The sequence below is a fragment of the Parasteatoda tepidariorum genome, chromosome 2, assembly GCF_982258835.1.
Source record: "Parasteatoda tepidariorum strain Cologne lab strain chromosome 2, Ptep-v5.0, whole genome shotgun sequence".
NCBI classification, from domain to species: Eukaryota; Metazoa; Arthropoda; class Arachnida; order Araneae; family Theridiidae; genus Parasteatoda; species Parasteatoda tepidariorum.
The window spans coordinates 59,330,134-59,355,767 of record NC_141756.1 but is presented as its reverse complement, the minus strand read 5'-3'; the positions used below and the strand labels follow the sequence as shown (position 1 = coordinate 59,355,767).

General features: G+C 28.2%; 1 protein-coding gene across 2 annotated transcripts in view; it reads left to right on the top strand.

Annotated features, from left to right (window-relative positions):
• The window catches only part of LOC107447723 (katanin p80 WD40 repeat-containing subunit B1), a 208,029-nt gene extending 192,801 nt beyond the window's left edge, over positions 1-15,228 (top strand). For both annotated transcript variants that reach the window (XM_087157399.1, XM_087157398.1), the window contains exons 14-17: positions 1,021-1,097; positions 6,376-6,450; positions 11,366-11,482; positions 14,954-15,228. In XM_087157399.1, the coding sequence (XP_087013525.1) occupies positions 1,021-1,097; positions 6,376-6,450; positions 11,366-11,482; positions 14,954-15,089 (405 nt within the window). In that variant the 3' untranslated portion in view covers positions 15,090-15,228. The remainder of the gene's footprint in view (positions 1-1,020; positions 1,098-6,375; positions 6,451-11,365; positions 11,483-14,953) is intronic.
• Positions 15,229-25,634: the final 10,406 nt, after the last annotated feature.

Here is a 25,634-nt window from a genome sequence, read left to right as displayed (position 1 = left end):
GTATGTAAAATGGTTAGATAAAATTATTAAATTTATGAACTGTTCGCTGCGGAATAAACTAAGATTGTAGATCACTTTAAGTTCAGTCTAGTTATAAATTGGAAAATTGTGCCTTGCATTAAAAAAAAAATATTTGTTAGCGCACGAAGAAAAAAATTCAGGTAAAATTACCTAACTGCATTTCTGGTCGAAAAAATCATAATTCTGGTTAACAAAAAAAATATATACGGTATTTAAAGCAATTGTTTGGTAATTTCCCGTTCACATAATAACGGTGAAATATAAATTCTGATTTTCAAAATTTTATTCCTTATTACCACAATTTTGTTAAAAATACAAAATTGAAAATTAAATTTATCCAAATAAATGGTTCTTACGCCATTGCAAATAAATTTACCAAATTTTACTGCATTTGCTAAATTTTATTGCATACTATTAAACCATATTTTAATGTCAATTTTACCATAATCGTTACTTAAGTGCTTTCAGGAAACTTGACGAGCATTTTGATTTTCCATAGAGCAAGAAAGACGGTAAATTTTACCGTATTCTAGTACTTTTGACCACACTTTTTTTTCCAGTGCAACAAATTTTTTTAGAGAAATAAGTAATTTTAAACTATAGGAGAAACTTATGTTAATATTATAAAAGTAATAATTTATTTTGCTTTAATTTTATTCTTATTTCCTTCAAATTTATGTCCTTTTAATAAACATTAACCCAACTTTCCAATTACATTTTTATTCACGAAGATTTCCATGAACATTTGCATTTACAAAAACATAAGTTTCCAAACAATTAAAGTGTGGCTCATATTTTTACGAAAATTGTTTATTAAAATTTTTCGACAACCTAATCAGTTTACGATTTTCAAATGATAGCTATATTCATATTATGAACGTTTCATATAATTTCGAAATTCATTTCCAAGTTAAAACTTTTCTTAAACTGTATAATTAAACTAACGATATATGGGTAACTAAATAATTTGTACATGTAATTTTTAACCCACTTTTTCAGGCTAGTTTGACGTCTGCTGTACATATAAGTGACTCTGCTGTCCTTGTAGATATTCTTACTTTGCTTGTTACAAAACCGTAAGTCTTTTTTTTTTAATTCATTATTTTGCTGATTCAGACAGATTTCATCCTCGGCCACTGAGGGAAATATATTTTGTGTCCTTCAGTGGCATAGGATGAAATCTGTCGCTATGTTTCGTCTTACATCTGGACACGATTACCTGAATAAGCATCTATGTTGCATCAACCTGGTTCCTGATCCATATTTTATTGAACAGTCGACCCAATTTTTTGGTTTACGACTACTAACGTTTAACTCCGTCACTTTGTAATTTTGAACCCAATCCAGAAGACAAGGAAACTCCTGGATCAAGTATTGGGGGGAATTTTGCCTTTCTGATGGAACTGACCTGCATTTGCGTTACATGGAGAGAAAAACCACGAAAACGCCATATGGTTAGTCAGATGACAAGGGGATTCTAACACGTGATCCGTATACCACTGAGGATATTTTACGTCAGCACTGTGTTCGGTGCAAGCTGGACGCGAAATTCGTATCAACCAGTGATGGCCGATACTGCCCAATCCAGAAGCCTAATCCAGTGAGCCCAATTCAGAAGACAATGGAACTCCTGGATCAAGTATTGGGAAAAATTTTGCCTTCATGGAGGACTTTTTGATGAACTAACAGCATTTGCGTTACATGGAGAGGAAAACTACGAAAACCTCCCATGGTTAACCCGACGGCAAGGAAACTCTAACACATGATCCGTCTACCACTGAGGATATTTTATTTCAGCACTGTGCTCGGTGCAAGCCAGATGCGGAATTCGTATCGACCAGTAATCGCCGGGACTCGAACCCCGGTTCACCTCATTGGAAGGCGAGGGCTCTTTCCCCTGAGCCATCACCTAATCCTTATTGTACAGTCCGCAAAAAAAAAGATATCACTCTGAATAACTTTTGTTCTAATGATCCGATTTTCACGAACTAAGTGTCAATCTTAATGGTTCCTGGGGGTGACCTCAAATATGCTAATTAATTAGTGCTAACTATTAATTAAGTTACGAAATCAGACACAAAAACGTACTTTCTCTGAATAAACATATATTTTTTTTTACATATTTGGAATCTAGACACTTGAATTAGGGGGGGTAGACAAAATTTTAAAACAATTGGGTCGTAAATTGGGTTGCAATAAAGGTTTATATATTTGGCGATAGTCCAGAAAACCACCAAAAAAAGTCGCCTGCGCAAATAAATATTTTAAGATAACCCATTGACTGATTCAAAAGAGAAATGCTTAATTTTACTAGGTTGCTAGGCAACCAATTTCTGACTGTAAAAAAATTGAAATAATGTTTTGTGATTGCTCTGAGAGGTTTAATTAATAGTTAATAGAAAACATCTCGAAGTTTCTAGGCAATAGACAATTTTTAAGTTTATTTATGTCCAAAAAGCAAAAAAAAAAAAATTATTTTAATCTCCTTTGAAAAGAAAATTTGAATCGATTTATAAGTTTTTAGAATTTAAATACATGAACTTTTTATCTGATATTATTTAGATTATGCTATTTTTGCTATGTTTATTCGAGGATTTCATACTAAAATCAAATTAACGTAACTTATAATAGCTATATACAAAATTTTAGGGATAGAGATTTTTACAGCTTTAATCGAATCTTCTAGGCATGAAAGTTTGAAGAAAAAAAAAGTGCTTGAAAAATAAAATGTAGATTGTATAGTAATTCTAATGCACAATCACAAGGTTTTCTATAATTTACGATATTTCTTTTTTCTATAACTCAATGAATTGCTGAATGTTTAGTGGCATTTTAAAAACATTGAAACATGTTATATTTAAGAATAAGATATTGAAATAACATGTTGCATATTGTATGATTAATTGTTTAAAAAATTGCTTCATTTTGCTAGATATTTACGTTACATGGTTTTCTTTGGATAAAGATGATTAGCAAATAGCATCCACATGTTTCGATACATTCTGAAACTTACGTTCGCAAATTCACCATAAAATGTCGCACAGCATATTCTTCAATTACGATAAGCTACATTTACCACCAAATATTGCTACTATGATTATTTTTGTTTTCTTATATATATATATATATATATATATATATATATATATATATATATATATATATATATATATATATATATATATATATATATATATATATATATGATATGATACTCTCTTTTTAAACAGCGTAAGGCCCTTAAGATACTGAAATGGGGGCACGAAAACTTAAAAGATTTTTTTTTCCTAATGCCCGCCTGTGTTAACATCCGTCAATTCAGGCATCTACAGGGCGACAGATATCTGCGTGGCCTAAGGATTCCTAACGAGAATCAAACATTCTCAAAATTAAGTGTTCATTCACTGGAAAATTTAGTGTTTATTCAATTTAAGAACTGTTCCTTCAATTGGTTATCTTACTACTTATTATTTAAACCACCAAAAGCTTAAAACAATATTATGTAAGTTATCTAAATTTTTTTTTACATAATTTGCATTTAATAACAAATATGTCGACATGCATTTAATAACAAATACGTCATTTAGCTAAAATTACAAATTTTGAAATTTTTATGATTTTTTTTTAAAGACAAGATAAGCTTAAGTATTCCTTCACTGGTTAGTTTACCCTATAAGATTTTGAGAAATTTGCGATGTTGTGAGAGATGCTTAAAAATGATGACTACGTATTTTTATTAATATTCATAAAATATATATTCAAGAAATTGACGAATATTTTATTCCAAATTTATTCATTCGTATGTATATTATTGAAATTTTATCAGTTATTGAGAAAAAAAAACTAAAAAATAAAAAATAATCACATTAAAGAAGCACAATCTGTTGTATAATCATATTCTATCAGAAGCATGCTTTTATAAAACTCCACATTCTCTGAATAAAATGTATTTTATTCAATAAAATGTTTTATTCAAATTTCTTTACTAAATTGCAAATAGAATTTTTGACGACTAAAAAAGAAACATCGTATTTTATAGCTTAAAAAAAATAAAAAGGAAAAGATAAGCAAACGATTATTAGCGAAAAAAATATGAATGAAATTTTATGCTAAGCGCGCGAAGTCAAGTTCCTCGCAAGTTTATCACATTTTAATATTGATCGCCCCATTTAATCATTTCTTCATTGTCGCCAAATTATTTTTTTAAAAATAATTAATTTTAATTTTTCTCAGCTTCTAATAAATAAAAACAGTTGAAACTTTAGATTTTTCAATTGAAAAATATGTAGATTAATATGGTATAAAAAAATTCATACCTTATAATTCAAAAAATTTTCATCCTTAATTTAATTAAATAATAAAAAATAATTAACAATTATTAAAAATTATTTTTTTCGTGAAATTATCTTTGGGTAAATGAATTTTATGACTGGGTGAAATTTTCTTCGAATTGCTTTATTAGTTTTTAAAATATGACTAAAAACGTAAAAAGTGAAATTAACATTAAGGGGTACGAACTTTGGATCGCTCTCCTGGCCAAAATATGGGGACCATATTTACCAGATTGCGGCTACCCCCTATATTTTGAAGGTTAAGAATCCAAATATGTAAGAAAAAATATATGTTCATTCAGAGAAAGTACGTTTTTGTGTCTGATTTCGTAACTTAATTAATAGTTAGCACTAATTAATTAGCATATTTGAGGTCACCCCCAGGAACCATTAAGATTAACACTTAGTTCGTGAAAATCCGATCATTAGAACGAAAGTTAATAAGGGTGATATCTTTTTTTTTTTTTGCGGACTGTACATTGCGTGATCTCCACGAAGAGATGGACTTGCCTCACCTGTTTAGATACCTTGCTCTTCACTTGACATCAATCTGGGAACGCTACAGGGCTGCTCGCTTTCATTTGTAGATTAAATGTCGTCTTTTTAGTATTCAATAGTTTTTTAATGTGCCAGTGAAAGTAAAAGGAATTAATCTTTCCCTATCCGTTATCTCAATGAGATGCAAACTACAAATACAACTTAACAGTTGAAAGGACGGAAAAGTATATAATTGCACTCTGCATCTTGCCCAAATCTCGATGCGTATACGTATTCAAATCCTACTGTAAATAAAGAAGATGATAAAAAAAATACAACATGGTATCTGGATCTTAAGGATGTTTTAAAAACGACCATTTTTTTCTTCTTAAATAACCATCTTTATATTGTAATTACATATGTTACCGTTAAAGAACGAATGTTGGAAAATGACAACTTTCACCGGTGAATGTCACCATTCACATAATCGCAAGGCGTTTGTCCGAAGCATTTGCTAAATATTTTCCACTTACACTGGCAACTTGTCGACATTCTCCGGGTACTAATGGTAAATATTGAATAGGTCGGTGAGTTGCATTTTCTTTCCTGTTTTTTAGGCGTTCACTGGTATTTTTAAAGGTTAAGTGCCACTGCATGTTATACATTTATCAGATATTTTTAATACTGGTGTTTTTTTAAGATACTAACTCTCTGTATGCATTTGCACGGTATTCCCTACACTGATGTTATTTAGGATAAATGCCACTGCCAAATTTAAAAAAAATTTAATGATGCCAAATATACAAGAATGTATAATAATAATGCGTATAATATAAAAAATATAATGTTGGCATTCACCGGAGGACATTCTCCAGTTTCGACCATTCACAGCAACACTTATTGATTCAATAATATAGAAAAAAGTTACCGTTATTTACATTTTTAAATGCACCAAACATTTCAAATTATATAAATTTATTAGTCATTTAAAATCAATCTCATTTTTTTATTTGCGCCTTATCTAAATTTCTTCTTTTAACATCTCCAATAATTAGAAAGGTTCCTTCAACATTCAAAGATTTCTAAGATTTTAATCTTGAAAAATGTAATAAATAAATAAAAGAAATAAATTTAATTAATGTTTATTAGTATGCTGTATTTTCTTTTAATTAATAGAAATTTACAGCACTAACTAGTAAAAAATAAACTTTCAAAAATTAATTTAGACTGCAAAGAAGGAATTCCAATTGCACGAGCTTAATCCTTAAGACCGCTTTTCAATATATTGAATTAATTTTCAATCATTCTATACGATTACATAGAAAACTTTAGAAAGATTTAAAAACTGTAATTTATACTTTCGACGGATTTAATTTAAAATAAATGGTTATCGTTAGTGAGATTTTTTTGCGCATGCGAGAAAAATATAATAATATAAAATTTCATAACGGTGTAAGATAATTAACTTTTAAATATGTCACTTTCTACAGACATTTGATTACATTTTTAAAATCGAGACAGTTTTAAAATCAATTTTTTTTTCTAGAACTGCCTGGACGTTAGATATTTGCCAACTTCTTTTGCCAGTAATCTGTGACTTGTTGAAAAGCAAATATGAAACGTAAGTAATCAAAGTATTGATGTTTTTATAACTACAATTCCAACTTGAATACAATTTGTATCAAAACTACTCAGCCAAGTAAGTAATGTCATCAAAACATAGATCTTTAGATTGTGCTAAAAGAATATTCTTTAAAGAAGACCTCGAAAGAATATTCATTGTGCTTCCGGGAAAAATTCCAGATCAAATTACTGTAAAATCCATTTTAATCGAGACATGTTACGGAATAAAAAATTTGATGTACCGCAATTTTTCTAGCAATAATTACTGTATGTATAAATGAATAACTCTAATTAAATAAATATTACTGTAATAATGACGGTATAGTATTTTACCCCAAAAAGGGATTATATGGATGATACACCCAAAGTGCCGGTACTTTATACCGTAATTTAAACCGAATTTTTTTTATAATGTAGCCATGAATCTAATTTTGTAAAATGCCATATCTCATTTTGCAAAATGTTCTAACTCGAGAACGCTGCAGTAGCACACGGAGAAAAGAAATTTCTAATTAAATTACCTTACTGTATGATAATGGCGTTTTTGGTTAAAAGAACCACAATTCTAACCGTCCTTCTCGCTCCCGTGAAAATGACGGGGTGAAGTTTCGCCCTCTATTTCTCTCTCCCGTGATATTGACGGGCTGGAGTGTTCAGTAGTAACGCGCCTATAAAAATAAACTAATTTATTTCTTTTTCCCGGAAAACATTTCATTTCTCATTTTACACACCAGATGGCAGTACCAGGCTATTTTTAAGGTAATTGTAGATAGTTAGTTTATTTTAAACTAGTTGCAGCACTAATCAAATACGTAATACAAATACAAAAGACAAAAAATAGGCACTTTTATGACCATTTTCTTAAAAATTAACCGACCGTTAAGGGGTTAATAAAACCAAAATATACGGTGTTTAAGTCATTCATTTGGTAATTTTTTCGTTCATATGGTAATGATTAACTGGAAATTCTAATTTTCAAAATTATAGTTCTTATTACCATACATAAGTAAAAAATATAAAACTGTAGCGTAAATTTAACCGAATAAATTTTAGTTTATGCTCTGCTCCAAAGATATCATGATAAAATTACCACATTTACCTAATTTTATCACATATTTAAAACCATATTTTATTGTTAAATTTACCAAATATGTATCTAGTAAAATGTATCTAGTTTTTTGATGTTCCCATAAAACCAGAAACACGATACAATATTTTGGTAGCTTTGACCGTCGTTCTCTTTTTTCCGTACATATATTATTAACGCAATTTCATTTATTGATATAAGTCTCACTTCTATTATATGTTTAGTTTAAAAATCATTAACATATTTTGTGCCAAAAAAATAATTTTATTTCACCCCCTGATTGTTTTTGCATGAAATTAGTAATTTTTATAAGTTTTGGTTAAGTTCAGATAATCTATTATTGGTATTAACTTACGCTTTTATGTAATTAAGAAATTTATGTGTGGAAGTTCTCAATAAAAATGAGTACTTTAAAATTAAGGAAATAAAATTGGAACTAATTGTTTAAATTAATGGAATCTTGGAATTAATGGTTTAAATAAAAGAAAGTTATAGATATATTTTATGTATTTAATTTAAATTTCATTACTTAATCAGCGAGGTTTGCATTAACTCCGTTATAAGAACGTAGTTAATCGCTAATAAAAATTTCGTTATAAGAACGTAAATACTAATAACGAAAGAACTTTCATTCGTTCGTTATTAGTATTTAATATTTCTATTAATTTTTGCACCTACGAGGATAGAATCTTGTAATCGAAAATACGACCGAATCTGACCTAATAGAACCTAATCTGACCTACCGCCAAATCTGACCTATTGCAAAATAGAATTAACTATTTGATGCAGAATTTTCATTAAACATAGTTTTCATAATTTTTTTTATTGTTTTGTATTAATTTAGTTCAAAATAAATAAAGAGTATTATCTTCAGCATTTTTATAATTTATGGTTTTGAAATATAGCATGAGGCACCCGTGTCTTTTTTTGTGTTAAAGATAAAATCTTTCAAACAATATTTTTTTTCATTTGAAACTCATTTGTAGCTATTTAGATCTAAAAGAAACAGTGATTCATCATTGAAATTTCTTTAATTTTCAAAATTTATTATTGATAATTTTTTTTATGTAAATAAAAAAAATTTCCATCTGCTCTCCTATTTTATTTTATATTTTAAAACAAAAATAATTCCGTTTATCTAACAGTATTTTTAGTAACTATTAAACTGTTTTTTAGTAATTAAAAATACCAAAATATATCTTTACTGTTATGCAAATTAATATATGTATATTATATATATATATATATATATATATATATATATATATATATATATATATATATATATATATATATATATATATATATATATATATATATATATATATAAGGGATATTGGTTTCCCATCTGCATCAAAGGGTTAATCGGCAATCGAAATATCAAGCACTTTCCTTCTATTCAATGCTCAAAATTCAATAGAAGCTAAAGCCAATGCAACTTGCAATTGTTGCCTAACAAAATTTTATCACCAATCTATTGGTCGATCATTTTCTAAAGTAACAAATAGACGCAAAACTAAGAAGAACAAAATGATAAAATAGAATAAAACTTGAAAAAACCTACTTTTTGAAGTAGAAAAAGGAGGTGAAAATATTTTTATATTTGTCCAAGCTAAACCAAAAAACATTGGCTTATCACTTATATAATAAATCTCTTTCATCATCTAAAATTTCCTCTGTGTATTTTGAATGTGAAGCACCTTACGTTTTTAATTTTTATGATTGACAAAAATGAAATTAATTCTTTTTTAGACAAGTTGAAAACGCAGTTTTAAATTATTTTTTTCTTTATTTTGTTATTTTATGTTATTAATCATATTATCATTATTACAGAATACATTTAGAGTGTACTTTATACTTACTTGGTTTTAAAATATACTACTAGTGTGCTTGTGGGATTAATTTAAACTTGTTGCTTACATGGATAATTTTAAATCACAGTCACTTCATCTATTTTTATTTTTAAAGAAACTGTTCTCCAAGAAAGTTTTCTCATTTTTGTTATAGAAAATGAAAGAATTTCAAAGTACTAATCAAATTACTTTATACAAACATTCGAAAGTTAATGTTAGCTAGATAGTAAAAATAAGATATACCTCCAGTGTTTGTGTTAGAAAGTAGAAGTAAGGAATTTAAACTTCCTAAAAAAAATACTTCCGGTGAAGTTGAATTTTAATCATTTTTTAACGTTTCAGCTAATTGCATTAGTTTCGAAAGAAAAATACAATTTGAAGTACTAATAGAATTAATTGCGTTTTCTTTTTATCTGAAAACTTCAACTAGATTGTTTCAGCTTATTACTTTCCTGTCTGCAAAAGTAATTGCGTTACACAAAAAAAGTAATAGCAATAACATACTATAATTTGCAACAAGATAATGGAAAGATATAATAGGTTTATTTTAATTTGTTATAACTTTGTAACAATATGCCGCATAAATAAAAAGACAAAACTCAACAAAATTTCTTAATTAAATTTGACATCTATATATAACAAATTTATTCAAAATATGAATTTAATTAATATTGATTTTTTATGAAATACTTCTTATTGAATGGAGAATCCATTTGAATAATTGAAATCATACTTAATTAAATAATATGACAATTTTGATTGCTAGCAAAAGGTTTTAATAAAATAAAGAAGTAACTTTGAGTGTTTTTAAATTACATTAAATGGACAATATAAAATAATAAATACAATTATAAAGTAAACCTAAAGTAAAGAATTTTGAAGAATATTTAGGAAACATTATTTAAATCAACCTAAGTCTGTAGAGAAACATCTATAGAAAGACATATAATTCAGAAAATAGTTAAATTCAATTAAAACTGTAAAAATAAATAAATAAAACAAAACTAAACAATTAATTATAGAACAATTTTTCGTGGAAAATAATAGTAATAAAATGAAAATTGAGAATTGTAAATATTTTCTCTTTTCATCGATTTATAACCTCAAATTATATTGGGAAAAAAATAGTATTTAGATAAAGAAAGAAAATAAGAAAGGAAAATAATAATAATAAAATGAAAGTAGAAAATTATAAATATTTCCTCGTTTCATCTCTTTCTAACCTCAAATTATGGAAACTATAAACAAATAATAATAATTAGATTTAAAAAAAGGAAAAGAAAGGAATATTATTAATAAAATGAAAATGAAGAATTTTAAATATTTTCTCTTTTTACCTGCTATTCCCAAATTATATTGGAAACTATAAAAAAATAATAATTATAATAATAAAAAAAATTATAAATAATAATAAAAAAAATAAAAGAAAATATAATAATAATAGAATTAAAATAGAGAATTATAAATATTTTCTCTTTTCATCTCTTTCTAATCTCAAATTAAATTGGAAACTAGAAAAAAATAATAATTTGATTAAAAAAGAAAATAGAGAACTATAGATATTTTCCCTCTTCATCTTTTTCTATTCTCAAATTATGTTGGAAACAGTAAAAAAAAATAATAATTTGATAAAAAAAAAGGAAAGAAAATATAATAATAATAATAAAATGAAAATAGAGAATTATAAATATTTTCTCTTTTCCTCTCTTTCTATTCTCAAATTATATTGGAAACTAAAGAAGAATTAATAATAATAAGATAAAAAGAATAGAACTAAAAATCGAAAACTGAAAACTAGCTTTAATTTTTTTTTTACGGAAAAAATGCCTTGTCACTATATGTTAATCTATTCATGCTAATAGCATAGTTCTGCAATAAGTAATAAATTCGCAGTTTTACAAGATAGCTTCATTATTTTTGGATTCAACTTCTATTTACAACACATTAACTATAATGATATTATTATTTTTCAGATATATCGTTATTGGGTGCATGTCTTTGAAATTAATAGTGAAGAATTTTGCTCAGGTCATAAAGTTCAATATGTCTTCTCATAAAGGTATAGGAATTGACATATCACGAGAAGAGAGGTAAAAAAAATATCATTTATTTCTTTTGTTACATCCTCTTAATCTTCTTAACTAAGCACTATTTTTTACTAAAGTTAGATTGCTTTTAATTGACCATTTAAACACAGTTATTCATAAGTTCGTCTAAATAAGAGCGTAGGAAAAAAAATTAAAATTATTCAGTTGACCATCATAAAAAAGACCTTTTGAGAGAAAGTAATAAAATTTTGTATAAAAGTATTGTAAAATATGTGCTCAAGAACAGTGTTAAAAACGGTTATCTTGTTATTACGGTTACAGTTATTCTTGCAAAATATCAACATTTTTGAATTGCAACGCCAACTTTTCTCATCAAAGTAAGAAGATCCTAGAAGATAAAGTTGGAAAGATATTTTTAGTATGAATACTAGCGACGCTCGACAGAGACAAAGAGTTCATGAAGCAGCATACAAATTCTAGCGTTTTTTTTTCTCTCTCCCAATTGTCTTCAAAACTCGTCTGGAAGAGATGAAGCACTAACTCGTCTAGTATTTATAAAATATGTATTTTTCGTCCTTTACAGCATGAATACTGGCCACGCCTTTTTCCCTGCCAAAAACATCGTTGCAATTCCGTTTCAATTTCTCTATTATGCTGATAACATTTCGATGTAGAAGCGTAGTGTTCAAAACTTCTATTTGAAAATTTTGAAAGTTTATCCATGTAACTACACAGACAATCGGATGCTGCTCGTGCTGAAACATAATGTTTAAAATAATATAACATGCATGTTTGACCCTACCAATCTTACTAAATGCAACGACTTGCAAGTTCGATATTAACTTATGTACTAATGCTTAAGGTTTCGACATATTTTTTTCTTCAAAAAAACTCAAATAAAATTTTAATTTTATGTTTGGTAAGCAGGGGTATTGAAATTATGAATTTGAAGTACATAAAAATTTAAGTTAAATTTAATTTAATTAAAATTAAATTTATTTTTAAAAAAAATTAAAGTGATTAATGTATTTTTAAAATATAAGTGACGTTCACTTAAAAATTTGAGCTTAAAAATTACACACCAACAGTTTTACAACAAATTGTCATGAATAAACTTCAAAATATTTTTTTTCTAGTACATAAAAATTTAAGTTAAATTTAATTTAATTAAAATTAAATTTATTTTTAAAAACAATTAAAGTGATTAATGTATTTTTAAAATATAAGTGACGTTCACTTAAAAATTTGAGCTTAAAAATTACACACCAACAGTTTTACAACAAATTGTCATGAATAAACTTCAAAATATTTTTTTTCTAGATCAATACTGTGATACCTTTGTTTTCAAATAGCCTTAAAAAATTTTCATAAAGACAATGAATTAGAGCTAAATATATTTCTTATTATTGAATTTCTAAAAAATATTCTAAATGTTCTTACTTAAAACTTGATAAAAAAAAATTCATACTTAGTCCTTAGTTTTTTGTTCAAAACATTACAAAAATTATACAAAATCTACAGACAAAATTTCCAAGAATTTTATAATAATTTTTTTTCCATGTGTCTTAGCGTAAAGACATTTTTAAAAATCACCAATCTCCAGAAAACGCAAGAAAATTCTGACACGAAAAAAAAAATTAAAAGTTCGAAAATTAATTTCTGAATTTTATTTGTCTTAAAAATACAAATAGTTCAAATACAAAAAAGGTTAAAATACTCAAAACATAAAAAATTAACATAAATTTTGGTTTCTTTTTCGGAAATTTATTTTCAGTTCCATCTATCAGCATATGAAAAACAACGATTCCATTTAAAAATCTAGAGATAAAAGAATTTAAAGGGTTTTTTTTTGGTGAGCAAATGAAAAGTTCAAATATGCATTGTGAAAAAATCGATATTTTCGTCGAAATTGCTGATTTTCACCCTGTCGGATTCCTATCATAATTTACAATTCCGAAAAAGTAAAAATCTCTAACTCTACTTTTTAGCCTAAACCTGGATTTGAGTACGTAAATATTTTTATCGAAATTGCTGCTTTTCACCCAGTCGGATACCTTAAAAAGCATAATTTACAGTTCCAAAAAAATGTAAAAATCTCTAACTAGTTTTTTTTTTTAAAAAACCTAAACCTGGATTTAAGTAGGTAAATATTTCCGTCGAAATTGCTGATTTTCACCCAGTCGGATACCTTTCACAGTTCCAAAAAAATGTAAAAATCTCTAACTAGTTTTTTTTTGTTTTTTTAAACCTAAACCTGGATTTAAGTAGGTAAATATTTTCGTCGAAATTGCTGATTTTCACCCAGTCGGATACCTTAAAAGCATAATTCACAGTTCCAAAAAAATGCAAAAATCTCTAACTCGTCTTTTTTAAACCTAAACCTGGATTTAAGTAGGTAAATATTTTCATCGAAATGGCTGATTTTCACCCAGTCGTATACCTCAAAAAGCATAATTTACAGTTCCAAAAAAATGTAAAAATCTCTAACTAGTTTTTTTTTTTTAAAAACCTAAACCTGGATTTAAGTAGGTAAATATTTCCGTCGAAATTGCTGATTTTCACCCAGTCGGATACCTTAAAAGCATAATTCACAGTTCCAAAAAAATGTAAAAATTTCTAACTCGTTTTTTTTAAACCTAAACCTGGATTTAAGTAGGTAAATATTTTTGTCGAAATTGCTAATTTTCACCCAGTCGGATACCTTTCACAGTTCCAAAAAAATGTAAAAATCTCTAACTAGTTTTTTTTTGTTTTTTTAAACCTAAACCTGGATTTAAGTAGGTAAATATTTTCGTCGAAATTGCTGATTTTCACCCAGTCGGATACCTTAAAAGCATAATTCACAGTTCCAAAAAAATGCAAAAATCTCTAACTCGTCTTTTTTAAACCTAAACCTGGATTTAAGTAGGTAAATATTTTCATCGAAATGGCTGATTTTCACCCAGTCGTATACCTCAAAAAGCATAATTTACAATTCCAAAAAAATGTAAAAATTTCTAACTCGTTTTTTTTAAACCTAAACCTGGATTTAAGTAGGTAAATATTTTCATCGAAATGGCTGATTTTCACCCAATCGGATACCTCAAAAAGCATAATTTACAATTCCAAAAAAATGTAAAAATCTCTAACTCGTTTTTTTTAAACCTAAACCTGGATTTAAGTAGGTAAATATTTTCATCGAAATGGCTGATTTTCACCCAGTCGGATACCTCAAAAAGCATAATTTGCAATTCCAAAAAAATGTAAAAATCTCTAACTCGTTTTTTTAAAATCTAAACCTGGATTTAAGAAGGTAAATATTTTCATCGAAATCGCTGATTTTCACCCTGTCGGATACCTTAAAAAGCATAAATTAAAATTCCAAAATAATATAAAAATCACTAACTCATTTTTTTTACCTGGATTTAATTGGTTAAAATAAATATCTACCTTATTTAAATAAAGTAACCGAATCTTTTGCGCTTGATTAAAGTTGTAATATCTCTTATGATCCTAATTTGTAATCTATTTCAGACATAAGAAATGTCGAGTATGCTTCAACCACTTAATGTCTTTGAGATCTTTGGTACTTCAGAGGCAATCAACGGAGGGACCCATTGGAAAATTATTTACGGAACTATATGAGCTACTTAAAGTACTAGAACGATAAATTAATTAATTTTGAACAGAGAGGAACTAATTCAAGTGTAATTGTGAGATATATTTGTAATACAAGTTTTTAATGGTACTCTATTGAAAGTAAAATTATACTTGATATGTTGTTTTTATAATAAAACGAATGTCTAGCATGTTTTGTCTCTTCTTTATAGAAAAAAAAACATCAAGGATTATTTCTAATTGTATAATGTTCCGTAGACAAATAATTTTATGTTCTTTAAAAAAATGTAAATGTAATTCTTATTTTGTCTTTAAATATAAGCTATTTTGTACTGAAGGTTATTTTGAAGATTAAGTACAAACTTACTTTTGAGAGATTCAAAAAGTAGTATGATATTATAACTATAATATTATAATTATAATATTATTATTATAATTATAACCGTCGTTGAACAGCCGACCCAATTTTTGGGGTTTACGACTACTAATGTTCAACTCCGTATCCTTGTAATTTGGAACCCAATCAAAAAGACAAGGGAACTCTTGAATCAAGTATTGGGAGAAATTTGCCTTCTTGAAGAGCGTTTTCATGGAACTAACCCGCATTTGCGTTACATAGCTGGGAAAACCTCGAAAAACTTCCATGGTTTTTGCCCGGTGACAAGGAGATTCTAGCCCATGTTCTGCCGACCACTGAGAATACTTTTATGTAAGCACCGTGGTCGGTACAAGCCGGATGCGGAATTCGTATCGACCAGCCATCGCTGGGATTCGAACCTTGTTCACCTCAGTGGGAAAAAGTATAATTCATTTTATATTTTATTTAATAACCGTTGTTGAGCAGACGACCCAATTTTGTGTTTACGACTATTAATGTTCAACTCCGTAGCCTTGTAATTTTGAACCCAATACAGAAGACAAGGAAACTCCTGGATCAGTAGCCCCAGAGGTATGATTTATCATAGGAAGGAGGACTTAGTGACTCGACAGATTTAACATGCATCAGTCACCATTCACTACACGGGGAGTCTTCGACCGACAGGGATCGATCCCACGCTCTCTAGAACATGAGCCAAATGCCCTACAAACCAGCCTATCCCGGCCCTTTATGGGGAAAAGTATAATAATTATTAACGAAAACAGTGGGGAACATGTTTCTTTTTTGTTGCATGAGATTTTTTTTAAAGGATCTTAGATACTTTCGAATCGCTGTTTTCAAATCTGCAATCGGTTTCTTTCTCTAAACTACAGTTATTCTTTATGGCATATTTAATTTATTTCCATCCAACATGTACAAGTTTACATGTAACAAGTTGTAAAACGTTATATGTAACAAGTGGTCGCGTAAATGTTGCGAGACAAACTTCCAGGGGAGTTAGGGTACATCATTAGAATTAAAAGGAAATAATCATTAGAATGCTTAAGAAATGTCGCCACACGCCTCTGGTGATGCCTCCTTGCCATAAACTATTTGGAAGCACGGGACGAAACAGTTGATAATAGAAGAAACGCCCTTATCCGAGTACGACGACATTTCTGTTCTTGGATCCCTATACAGTTTTAATCTAGATGATATGCCATTAACTTCCCTAGAAGTTTGTTGCAACATTCACGCGACACTCTGTTATATATAACGTTTTTAAACTTGTATATTTCGACACTAAATGGACTAAAAATTTAATTTTAAAAACTCTTTCGCTTTAGGGGAAAAACTAATTTCAGATTTGAAATTCAGATTAGGCAAGATCACGTCTTTGTATAAACATAACAAAAAATTTGTTTCCCTGTGTAATTCTTCAAACTTTTTAATTTGAATTAAAATAGATAATTTTGGTTTATTATTTAATGAATTACCTGATTAAAAACTTCATTCACATCAGAAATAAACAAATAAGAAATAACAATCGACATGTTTCAAGAGTATCAAAAAATAGGTGTCCATTTTCAAGACTTGCCTGACGTAAATGTAAAGAAAACAAAAATGATTTGAAATAAAGCTTTAAAGTTGCCAACGAAAATTGGAAAAATAAAAAGGGGAAACAAAATATGAAAAATATGAATGGATTCTTTTTCCTCAATCGAGACTTTTTTTGCAATCATTTAAAAAATTTGTTCTCCCAAAGATAAATTTATATGAAAAATAATTTTTAAAAAATAATAGACACTCAATTATGATGCACGGTGGGTCATGATGCAAAATTGTGAATGATTGAGTTATTTGTTGTTGCTATTATTATTTATCTTATAGCCTGCTTGAAATCAAACGAATAGGGCAGGGATAGCCTGCTCGGTAGGGCACTGGGCCCATGTCCGAGAGTTCGTGAGTTCGAACCCCGCCTGCCGAAGACTCACCGTGGAGTAAAGTGACTGATGCACGTTAAATCTGTCGAGTCTCAAAAGTCCTCCATGCTCCCATAACAAATTAATACATCTGGGGGTACTGGATTGGAGATCGATTGTTCCCTGATTCAGGTCAAAATTACGATCTGTGGATGAATGAATGGATGTATGAATGGGTCCACCCTATAAACGGGTGCGACGTATGGTGTGGCGGAAGTCGAATTCTTGGCCATAGATGGCCCTCTGTAGCCAAGAATACGACTTCAATCACACTCACTTCTCCACCTGTTTTATAGGGCGAACCAAATCATACTCCATTCATTCATCCATGACCTGAACCATCTCAAATTCAGTACATCCAGAGGCATTGATTTGTTATGGGAACTTGGTGGACTTTGTGACCCCGATAGATTTGACATGCACCAGTCACTATTTAATACATGGCAATTCTTCGTCCTAGCAGCCTATAAGATAAATAAATACAAATGGAAAGTGCATAACAAATCTGAATAAAAATCGATTACATATATGTTTAAATATAAAAGTATTGCATAGAAACTCGTGCAAAACATATAATTATTAGAAAACTACAGTGCGTCTAATAACATGGTCTAATTATTATAATATACTAATATAAAACCAGATGTAATAAATATTCTATTTTTATATAATATATCGTCTAATTTAGTCAATCGTCGAATTTTTATTATATATCATCTAATTTTACCAGTTGATACACGAACGTGAACCAGTGCTAACTGATTTCAGTGACATAAGAACAATAAAGCTGTATAATATCCCCTGATGATTAAGATTTTACATAGAATCTTATAATGCGTCTGATATTTTGGCCAGAGACTGCATATTTTTGATACTAATGAATGTAAGAATATATCAGCTCAATACATAGATTTGCGAAGGTACAGTATAAATCCTCATAAATTTAAAGCATGTTTCTAATTCTTTAAATTGAATTTTTAATGATCAACAATCCTGCCTCTTCCCTTTTTGTCTCTCAATATCTCATTTTGTGCTATGTTTTTCTTCCAAAAACGAGGCAGGAAAAATTAATATTGAGTATAAAAACCATTAAGAAATGAATAATTTCTTGAAATAAGAAAGAAGTTTATAATTAATGCCAAAATTTAATGAGTGTTTCCCTCAAATTGTCGAGTATTTCTCTTTTTATTCCTCCATTCTATAGTTGTTTTGATATATTCTGAAACTGCTCTTATTCATTATTTAAGAAAAATATTATTGCTTTTCTTGCCTGAAACAAAACACAAGGAATCGATATTATTTTCTTTTCTAAAAGTCGACTTTTATCGGAGGAAAAAAAAAAAAGTAAAGTGACAGTCATGTCTCAAAGGAGGCTATATACTTTTTAGTGATTTTATAATTTTTAAATTCTGAATTTCAGTGATCACAGTTAAGCATATTAGCCAAAAGCAAATAAAAATTGTGATATTCCGAAGTTTATTTAAGCATGAAGAGATTAAAAGAAAAGGGAAATGTCTTAGAAATATGATCATAAACCTATTTAAAAGGATAAGAAAACATGATAATAATAAAGTTTTATAAATAAATTTGAAATTCAAGCCCATCGATACTTTTTTACAAAATTTTTAAAATCACGTACTTAAAATTTTAGCATATTCGAATGGGTGTCTCATGGGGTGGGTAGAATTTTTCGAAATTCTTTAGAAGAGAATATTTTACTTATTTTAATAGAATATCATATAGACTTAATTTTAATTACTTTCTTTTTTTTTCTTGTAAAATTTAATAGGGATGTAGGTACAACTAAAAAACTGCTACTATACTTTAAAAAAAATTCGAATCATAATTCGTTTTTTTTCGAATCGTAATTAAGAATATAAAATGCAATTAAATTCTTCCAGGTTAACATACAATAAAAAGCACAAATTTTTAGGTTTCAAATGCGTTTGTACTTATTTATTTATTTTTTGAAAAGTTAATTTAAAATTTACTTTTTTCATAATTATTATAATAATTATTAAGAGAAAACTCACGTTTTTATTTAATGTTCACAGACAAAATAATGTTATTTGTTTCAAATTTTTCCCTTTAAGAGTATTTTATTAATAAATAGTTTTAACAAATACATAACTATTTAGAATATGTAGCACATTGGATATTCATTAAATGAATATTTATTCCTCATCTAAAATTAAAATAAATTTATACATTTTTATTTTTAGCATTATACACATTTATCACATAGAAGTAAAAGATGTCTCTTTTAAAGATAATTAAGGTAGTTTAATTCCAATTAAGATATATTCTTAACAAATTTATAATTATCTTTCATTTTTTATTTAAAAATAAAAGAGCCTACATTTTTCGAATAAAATCAGTATTTAAGGATCAAAAAATGGTGTGTCATAGTATCTTATCAAATTTTTATAATGGAAAAGAAGAAAAATAACATAAGGGTGTATTGAAATTAATGAGTAGTAATATATATTAACAGCATTTAAGTTAAATTTACTATGTTTTGAAATATATAGAGAGCCTCGACTTTTTCTATAAAAACATGCTCTCTCTTGTGTCAAGTTTGTTCAATTCCTCATATTATTTAAAGTATTAAAGTTCTACTTTAAACTATGCAATCACAAATATAACAATGACTTATAATAATTGCTTTTATATGTTTTAGACTTAATCGAAAAATTCGACTCTTTTTTGCTATGGTGGTATCATTTTGCAATGCGTCTTCAGTGTAAAAAGTTCTGGATCAAACTACGGTATAAAATACTAGCACTTGGGGTGCATCATCCATAAAATCTGATTTACTGTAAAATCCATTTTTACCGTAAAATATTAATCCGTAATTTTTGCAGTGATAGTTATTTAGTTAGATTGATTCAGTTATTTTACTGTAATTATTACTATAAAAATTGCGATCTATCAATTTTTTTGTTCCGTAACATGTTTCGGTAAAAATGGATTTTACGGTAAAGAATACCTTTTATTGTAAATTGATCCGGAATTTTTTACAGTGTACAAAGCTCAGTGCATTAAGCTTAACAAAGGCCAATGTAGTATACATAGAACCGGATTTTCTTATTAGGGTAAGACATATTTATTATATCTTCTTCCTCATAAGCACTACTTCCCACTACAGACCAAGGCCTCCTCAGTAAGTTTCCTTAAATGAACCCTATTAAATCCCTTAGTCCGACAACGATTGACCTTTAATGCTTCTAACTCTGCTTCTACACAGTCCATCCATCTTGTTCTAAGTCATTCTCTTTTTCTTGTACCCTGAGTATTTGCAACGATGACCTTAACAGGGTTCTATTAGTCACATCTAAAGAATATAATATCAATCTTATCAAATTACTTGCAAAATTTTTTTGTTATTTGTAATGTTATTATTTGTTCATTTAAATTTATTTATTTCCAGAAACTCTTAGCACAATTATGAATATCCGATTAATAAAAGCAAATTAAAATATCCTGTGTGAGTTAATCACTTGCAGTTTAATTTTTAGAAGAAAAGAAAGATGAACGGATGATGTATCTCGAAAACGCATATCCCATAGTGATATCATTTATAACCTTAATGATACTTTAATATCATTTATTCATTCATACTTTCTTCAAGAATCCTAATCTCCTTTCATTTTCCCACATCCCCTAAATAATTTGAGGTCTCAAGCCTGCGTCATTAATGATCCATAATAAATATTCAAAACTTTAAAATAAATCTTCGTAATGAAGTATATTTCTCAAACTTAAATAAACTGTCTTTAGAATGAGAACTTAAGACATGACAATAGATTAAAGGAACAAGCCCTGTCATTAAAGACGGTAATCAATAATCCGAAAATTGATTTAAATCCCCCAATTAAAACGTAAGGTTTCTTCTTTTAAGGGGTTTAGTAATACATAGAAAATTTTATCAATTCCATTAATAAAGGTGTTTTTAAATAGCCAATCAAATTAATTGAATAGTATTTAAATGTTATCTTTTAGAATCAATAGATATTTTAAATGTATGCATTATAGAATTTATAGATTCCTTAAATTTTTGTTTTTAAAATTGAAAAACTTAACAAACACAAATTTTCTGTGAAAAAAAATTATTACATAGATTATTAAACTCTTCGATTTAACATTGAATCAATAATTCAGGAATTTATTGAATTGATTTGATAAAGAATACAAGTTTTCTTACGTCAAATGTTATTAAATATTTTATAGATTAAATACCTACATTAAAAATTTGTTTACAAAACTGAAATAATTTCTCGGCATAAGAGAAAACGAGAAAAAGTGAATTAAATACATGCAATATTAAACTTATTTTATTGACTGCTATAAATTAATATACTCAATAACTGAAGAAATTGTTTAAACCACTTTATTAAAAACATGAGTTTTTCGATCATCAAGAGTTCCAAATATTTCAAATGTCTCCATTATTTCATTAAAGTTATTGAACATGTGCGAAGGTATTCTAATAAAATTATTGATTTTCTAACAACTTATAGATAAAATATGCAAACAAAAATTTTCATTTCCAAATTCGAAAAACCAGGTCTAATTCAGAAAGTCTAAATAAAAGTTTATAAGGAAATATTTTATAATAAAGGATACGGGGGCTTACAAGAAACCAAAATTGTTAAAAATGAGTATACTTTATTAAAATATTAAGCTTACATGAACAGTGCATGAAAATAAATTGACCACCGTCAATAACTTTTGATCTAATGATCGGATCTTCGCATTTTAGGACTCAATCTTAAAGGTTCGAAGGGGTGTCCTCAAATAGGCTTATTAATTAGTGCAGACGATATTTTAAGTTACGAAATCAGACCCTAAAACATATTTTTTCTGAATAAACATATCTTTTTATCGACGGATTTGGATTGCTCTCCCCAAAATATGGAGGATAGTCGCCATCTGGGAAATATAGTCCCAATAGTTTGGCCAAGAGAACAATACAGAGTTCATGACCCTAACGTTATTTTTACTTTTTGCGTATTTCGTCATATCTCGAAAGCTTTTTGAACCAAATTTTAAATCATTTTAAAGAATTCTGCTTTAAATGGCAAAATACAAAATTTGAGCAAAATTGGTCGAACAGTTCCTGAGAAACCAAATTTTAATAGAATTTTTTCAAAATTCTATTTCTCTGAAACTATTCGACCAAATTCGCTCAAATTTTCTATTTCAACATTTAAAATAGCATGCGTTGTGTCTGATTTCATAACTTAAAATATCGTCTGTACTTATTAATTCGATTATCCTCTTGAACCATTAAGATTAAGTCATAGAACGTGAAGATGCAATTATTAGATCAAAAGTTATTCAGGTTGGTCCGTTTTTTATTTTGTACATATAGCAAACGTTCTATTATCGTGAAACACCAAATTATAGGAAATGTCTGGCTTGCCTTACAATAAAATAAAGAACTGACAATTTTAAATTTCTATGAGTAAAATTCCATTTTAAAAGGAAACTTAGATAACTTACTTAAGACAAAATACTTTTAAGAAATCATTATATTAGAAAAAAGTATTGTATACTTGTTATCACATTCTAAAATGAAAAGAATTAAATTATATTTATAATATTCTTTGCATAAACTAATTAGTTATTAACAATTATGTCAATGTCTCTAAGCCTCAAGCAATATTTAAATTGGTTTTTTCGATAAAGTAAGTTTCAAAAATACGAAACTTGACATGAAAGCTTAAAAGTTAAACTAATTAATTAAAAATATTAATAAAACAAAATTTAAGCTCTATGCTATAGATTTAACTTCATTATGTGGCAGATTTTAGGCAAGGAGGTTTTATTGGACAATAAAAATACTGTTGATATTGATTTTTCTTTACAAATATTTTAACTATTCAGCACTCTTTAAGTTTACTCCTCAATCTCGAAAAAAGAAAATGATTTTGCTTTATTGTGCTATCGGTAGGTGCAAAAATAAATATCATTTTTCAGAATTATAAGAGAAAGTATAATAGCAAATTTTGTTTAAAAGGTTAATAAAAAAAAAAAACTTTATAAACTTCGTATGCAACATAAATAAATTTAACTCTTATCTAGGAATACAATCGCAACCAAATAATTGTAATTTAGCTGGGGAAAAACTTATTATTCTAATTGTGCAATTCTTTCCCTCAAAAGATACAAATCGTTTTGGCGTGGTAACGCTTATTAATGAAAGGTACATTCACAAACTCTTTTTTGTATTTACACCTCAATAAATTATTTTCCGCTTTAATTACATAGCTGAGGTTGCTTTTTTATGACAGAAGAAATCAAAGCAAATATTTAATTAAATGTTTTGAATGTCGTAAGTGTTCCTGATTGTGACAGTTATCAAACGAAAATGTTGTTTTAAGAAAAGTAGAATGATAAATTGAAAGTAATGGGTGATTTATAACTACAATAAGCTGAAGTTATTCTGCTTTGTCTTATGAAAGAATGCTTTTTCTTACTGTGTTTTACTATCGTGGATAGATTCTTAGCTGAATTTTCTTCTTTTTTAAGAGGAAAATTCAGATCAGCCGCGAAGGAAATTCTTCACGACAGATTTTCGTTTAAAGCTTTTTTTTTTATACTGTCGTTTAAAACGCAAATCTCAAAAAACATGATTAAAAATTGAAAAAAAAGTATTTCAAAAAGTCACGCGTGTTCAAAATTCACGACAGATTTTCGTTTAACGCAAATTAAATAGTTTCTTAAAACGCAAATCTCAAAAAACGTGATTAAAAATTGGGGAAAAAATAGTTCAAAAAGTCACGCGTGTTCAAAATTCACGACAGATTTTTGTTTTAACATTCTTTTTTTTATGATTTCGTTTAAAACGCAAATCTCAAAAAAACATGATTAAAAATTGAAAAAAAAATTTAAAAAAATCACTCGTGTTCAAAATTCACGACAGATTTTCGTTTAAAGCTTCTTTTTTTTTTTAATAATGTCGTTTAAAACGCAAATCTCAAAAAACATGATTAAAAATTGAAAAAGAAATAATTCAAAAAGTCAGGCGTGTTCAAAATTCCTTTTAAATGTATTCATTCCCTGCAAATATATCCATTCATAACATATTCATCATATGCTAAAACTATGAGCAGGCTCTTGAAAAGCAATTAAGGAGTACAAGAGAGACGTTCCTTCAAATGGGCGTCGGTGGTATATATGTTCTCAATAATTAGAAATCCCTAAAAGTCTCCCCTCCCCCCTCCCAGAAATACAGAAAATTTTCATGAATCATTGTCCATTTCAATTCATCTGAGTTAAAAACAAGAAAGAGATAAAAAAAAAAATAATTAATCATCTTGCAGATATTTAGCAGAACTTTTTTTCTTACGCGTGAAATTTAGAGAACTATTATGACTGTGTATTTTAATTTAGTAGCCCTCTAAAATTGCAACGCCCGGGTTCTTTGGAGATGACTGAAATCGAACCAGGGTCGAGGAACACTTAAAACCACCGTGAAAAAGGATGAACAATCCCAAATAGGTTAAATTAGGCAACTTTTATTGAGTTGCCTCTCTTCAAATTCGCTCTCCAGAAAACGAGAAAGTGTGGTTCGTTGTCAGCCCTGAGCGTTTCACGAGATTAAATAGCTACGTGTGCCAAAAGCGAAGTGACCAGTCAAATGCAATTTGTGCCTTGACCAAAGAATATACATAGGGTAAGAAGGCTAGCTTTCGTAGGTATAATGTAAAAAATTCCCCCAAGGTTTGGCGTGGTCTCTGTGTATAAAAGAAAAAAAAACAGTGTTCAGAAGCACGGCAGCTGAAGCTCTTGAAATAGGTTACCACCTTCCTCTCCTACAAACCACTACTGGGTTAGGGAGAAGAAGAAAATTGCTCTCTTTTTATTTATTATTTGTCTGCTCTACATTTTTATACCATTGATCAACAGTGCTGTACTGTTAATTTAGATATTCCTTTGAGAAACCATTTATACGAGGGTTATTTTTTTTCAAGGTCCGATTGGTCGCTTAAACTTCAGGGAAAGTCCGGTAAGTCTGTGGGTAAACGTCTTGCGCTGTGTCTTTAGTTGGCCACGGTAAAGCGTGGATGAACGGTTGTCATTTTTGAGTACGTATGGAGCACATAAACATGCTTCGAAAAATAGAGTCTCCCGCCAAACATGAATTGCGTTCAGTCATTCGATTTCTGCAAGCTGAAGGAAGCAATGCAGCTGAAATTCATAGACGAATGAGTAAAGCGTACGGAGAAGCGTTCATGAGTAATAGCAATGT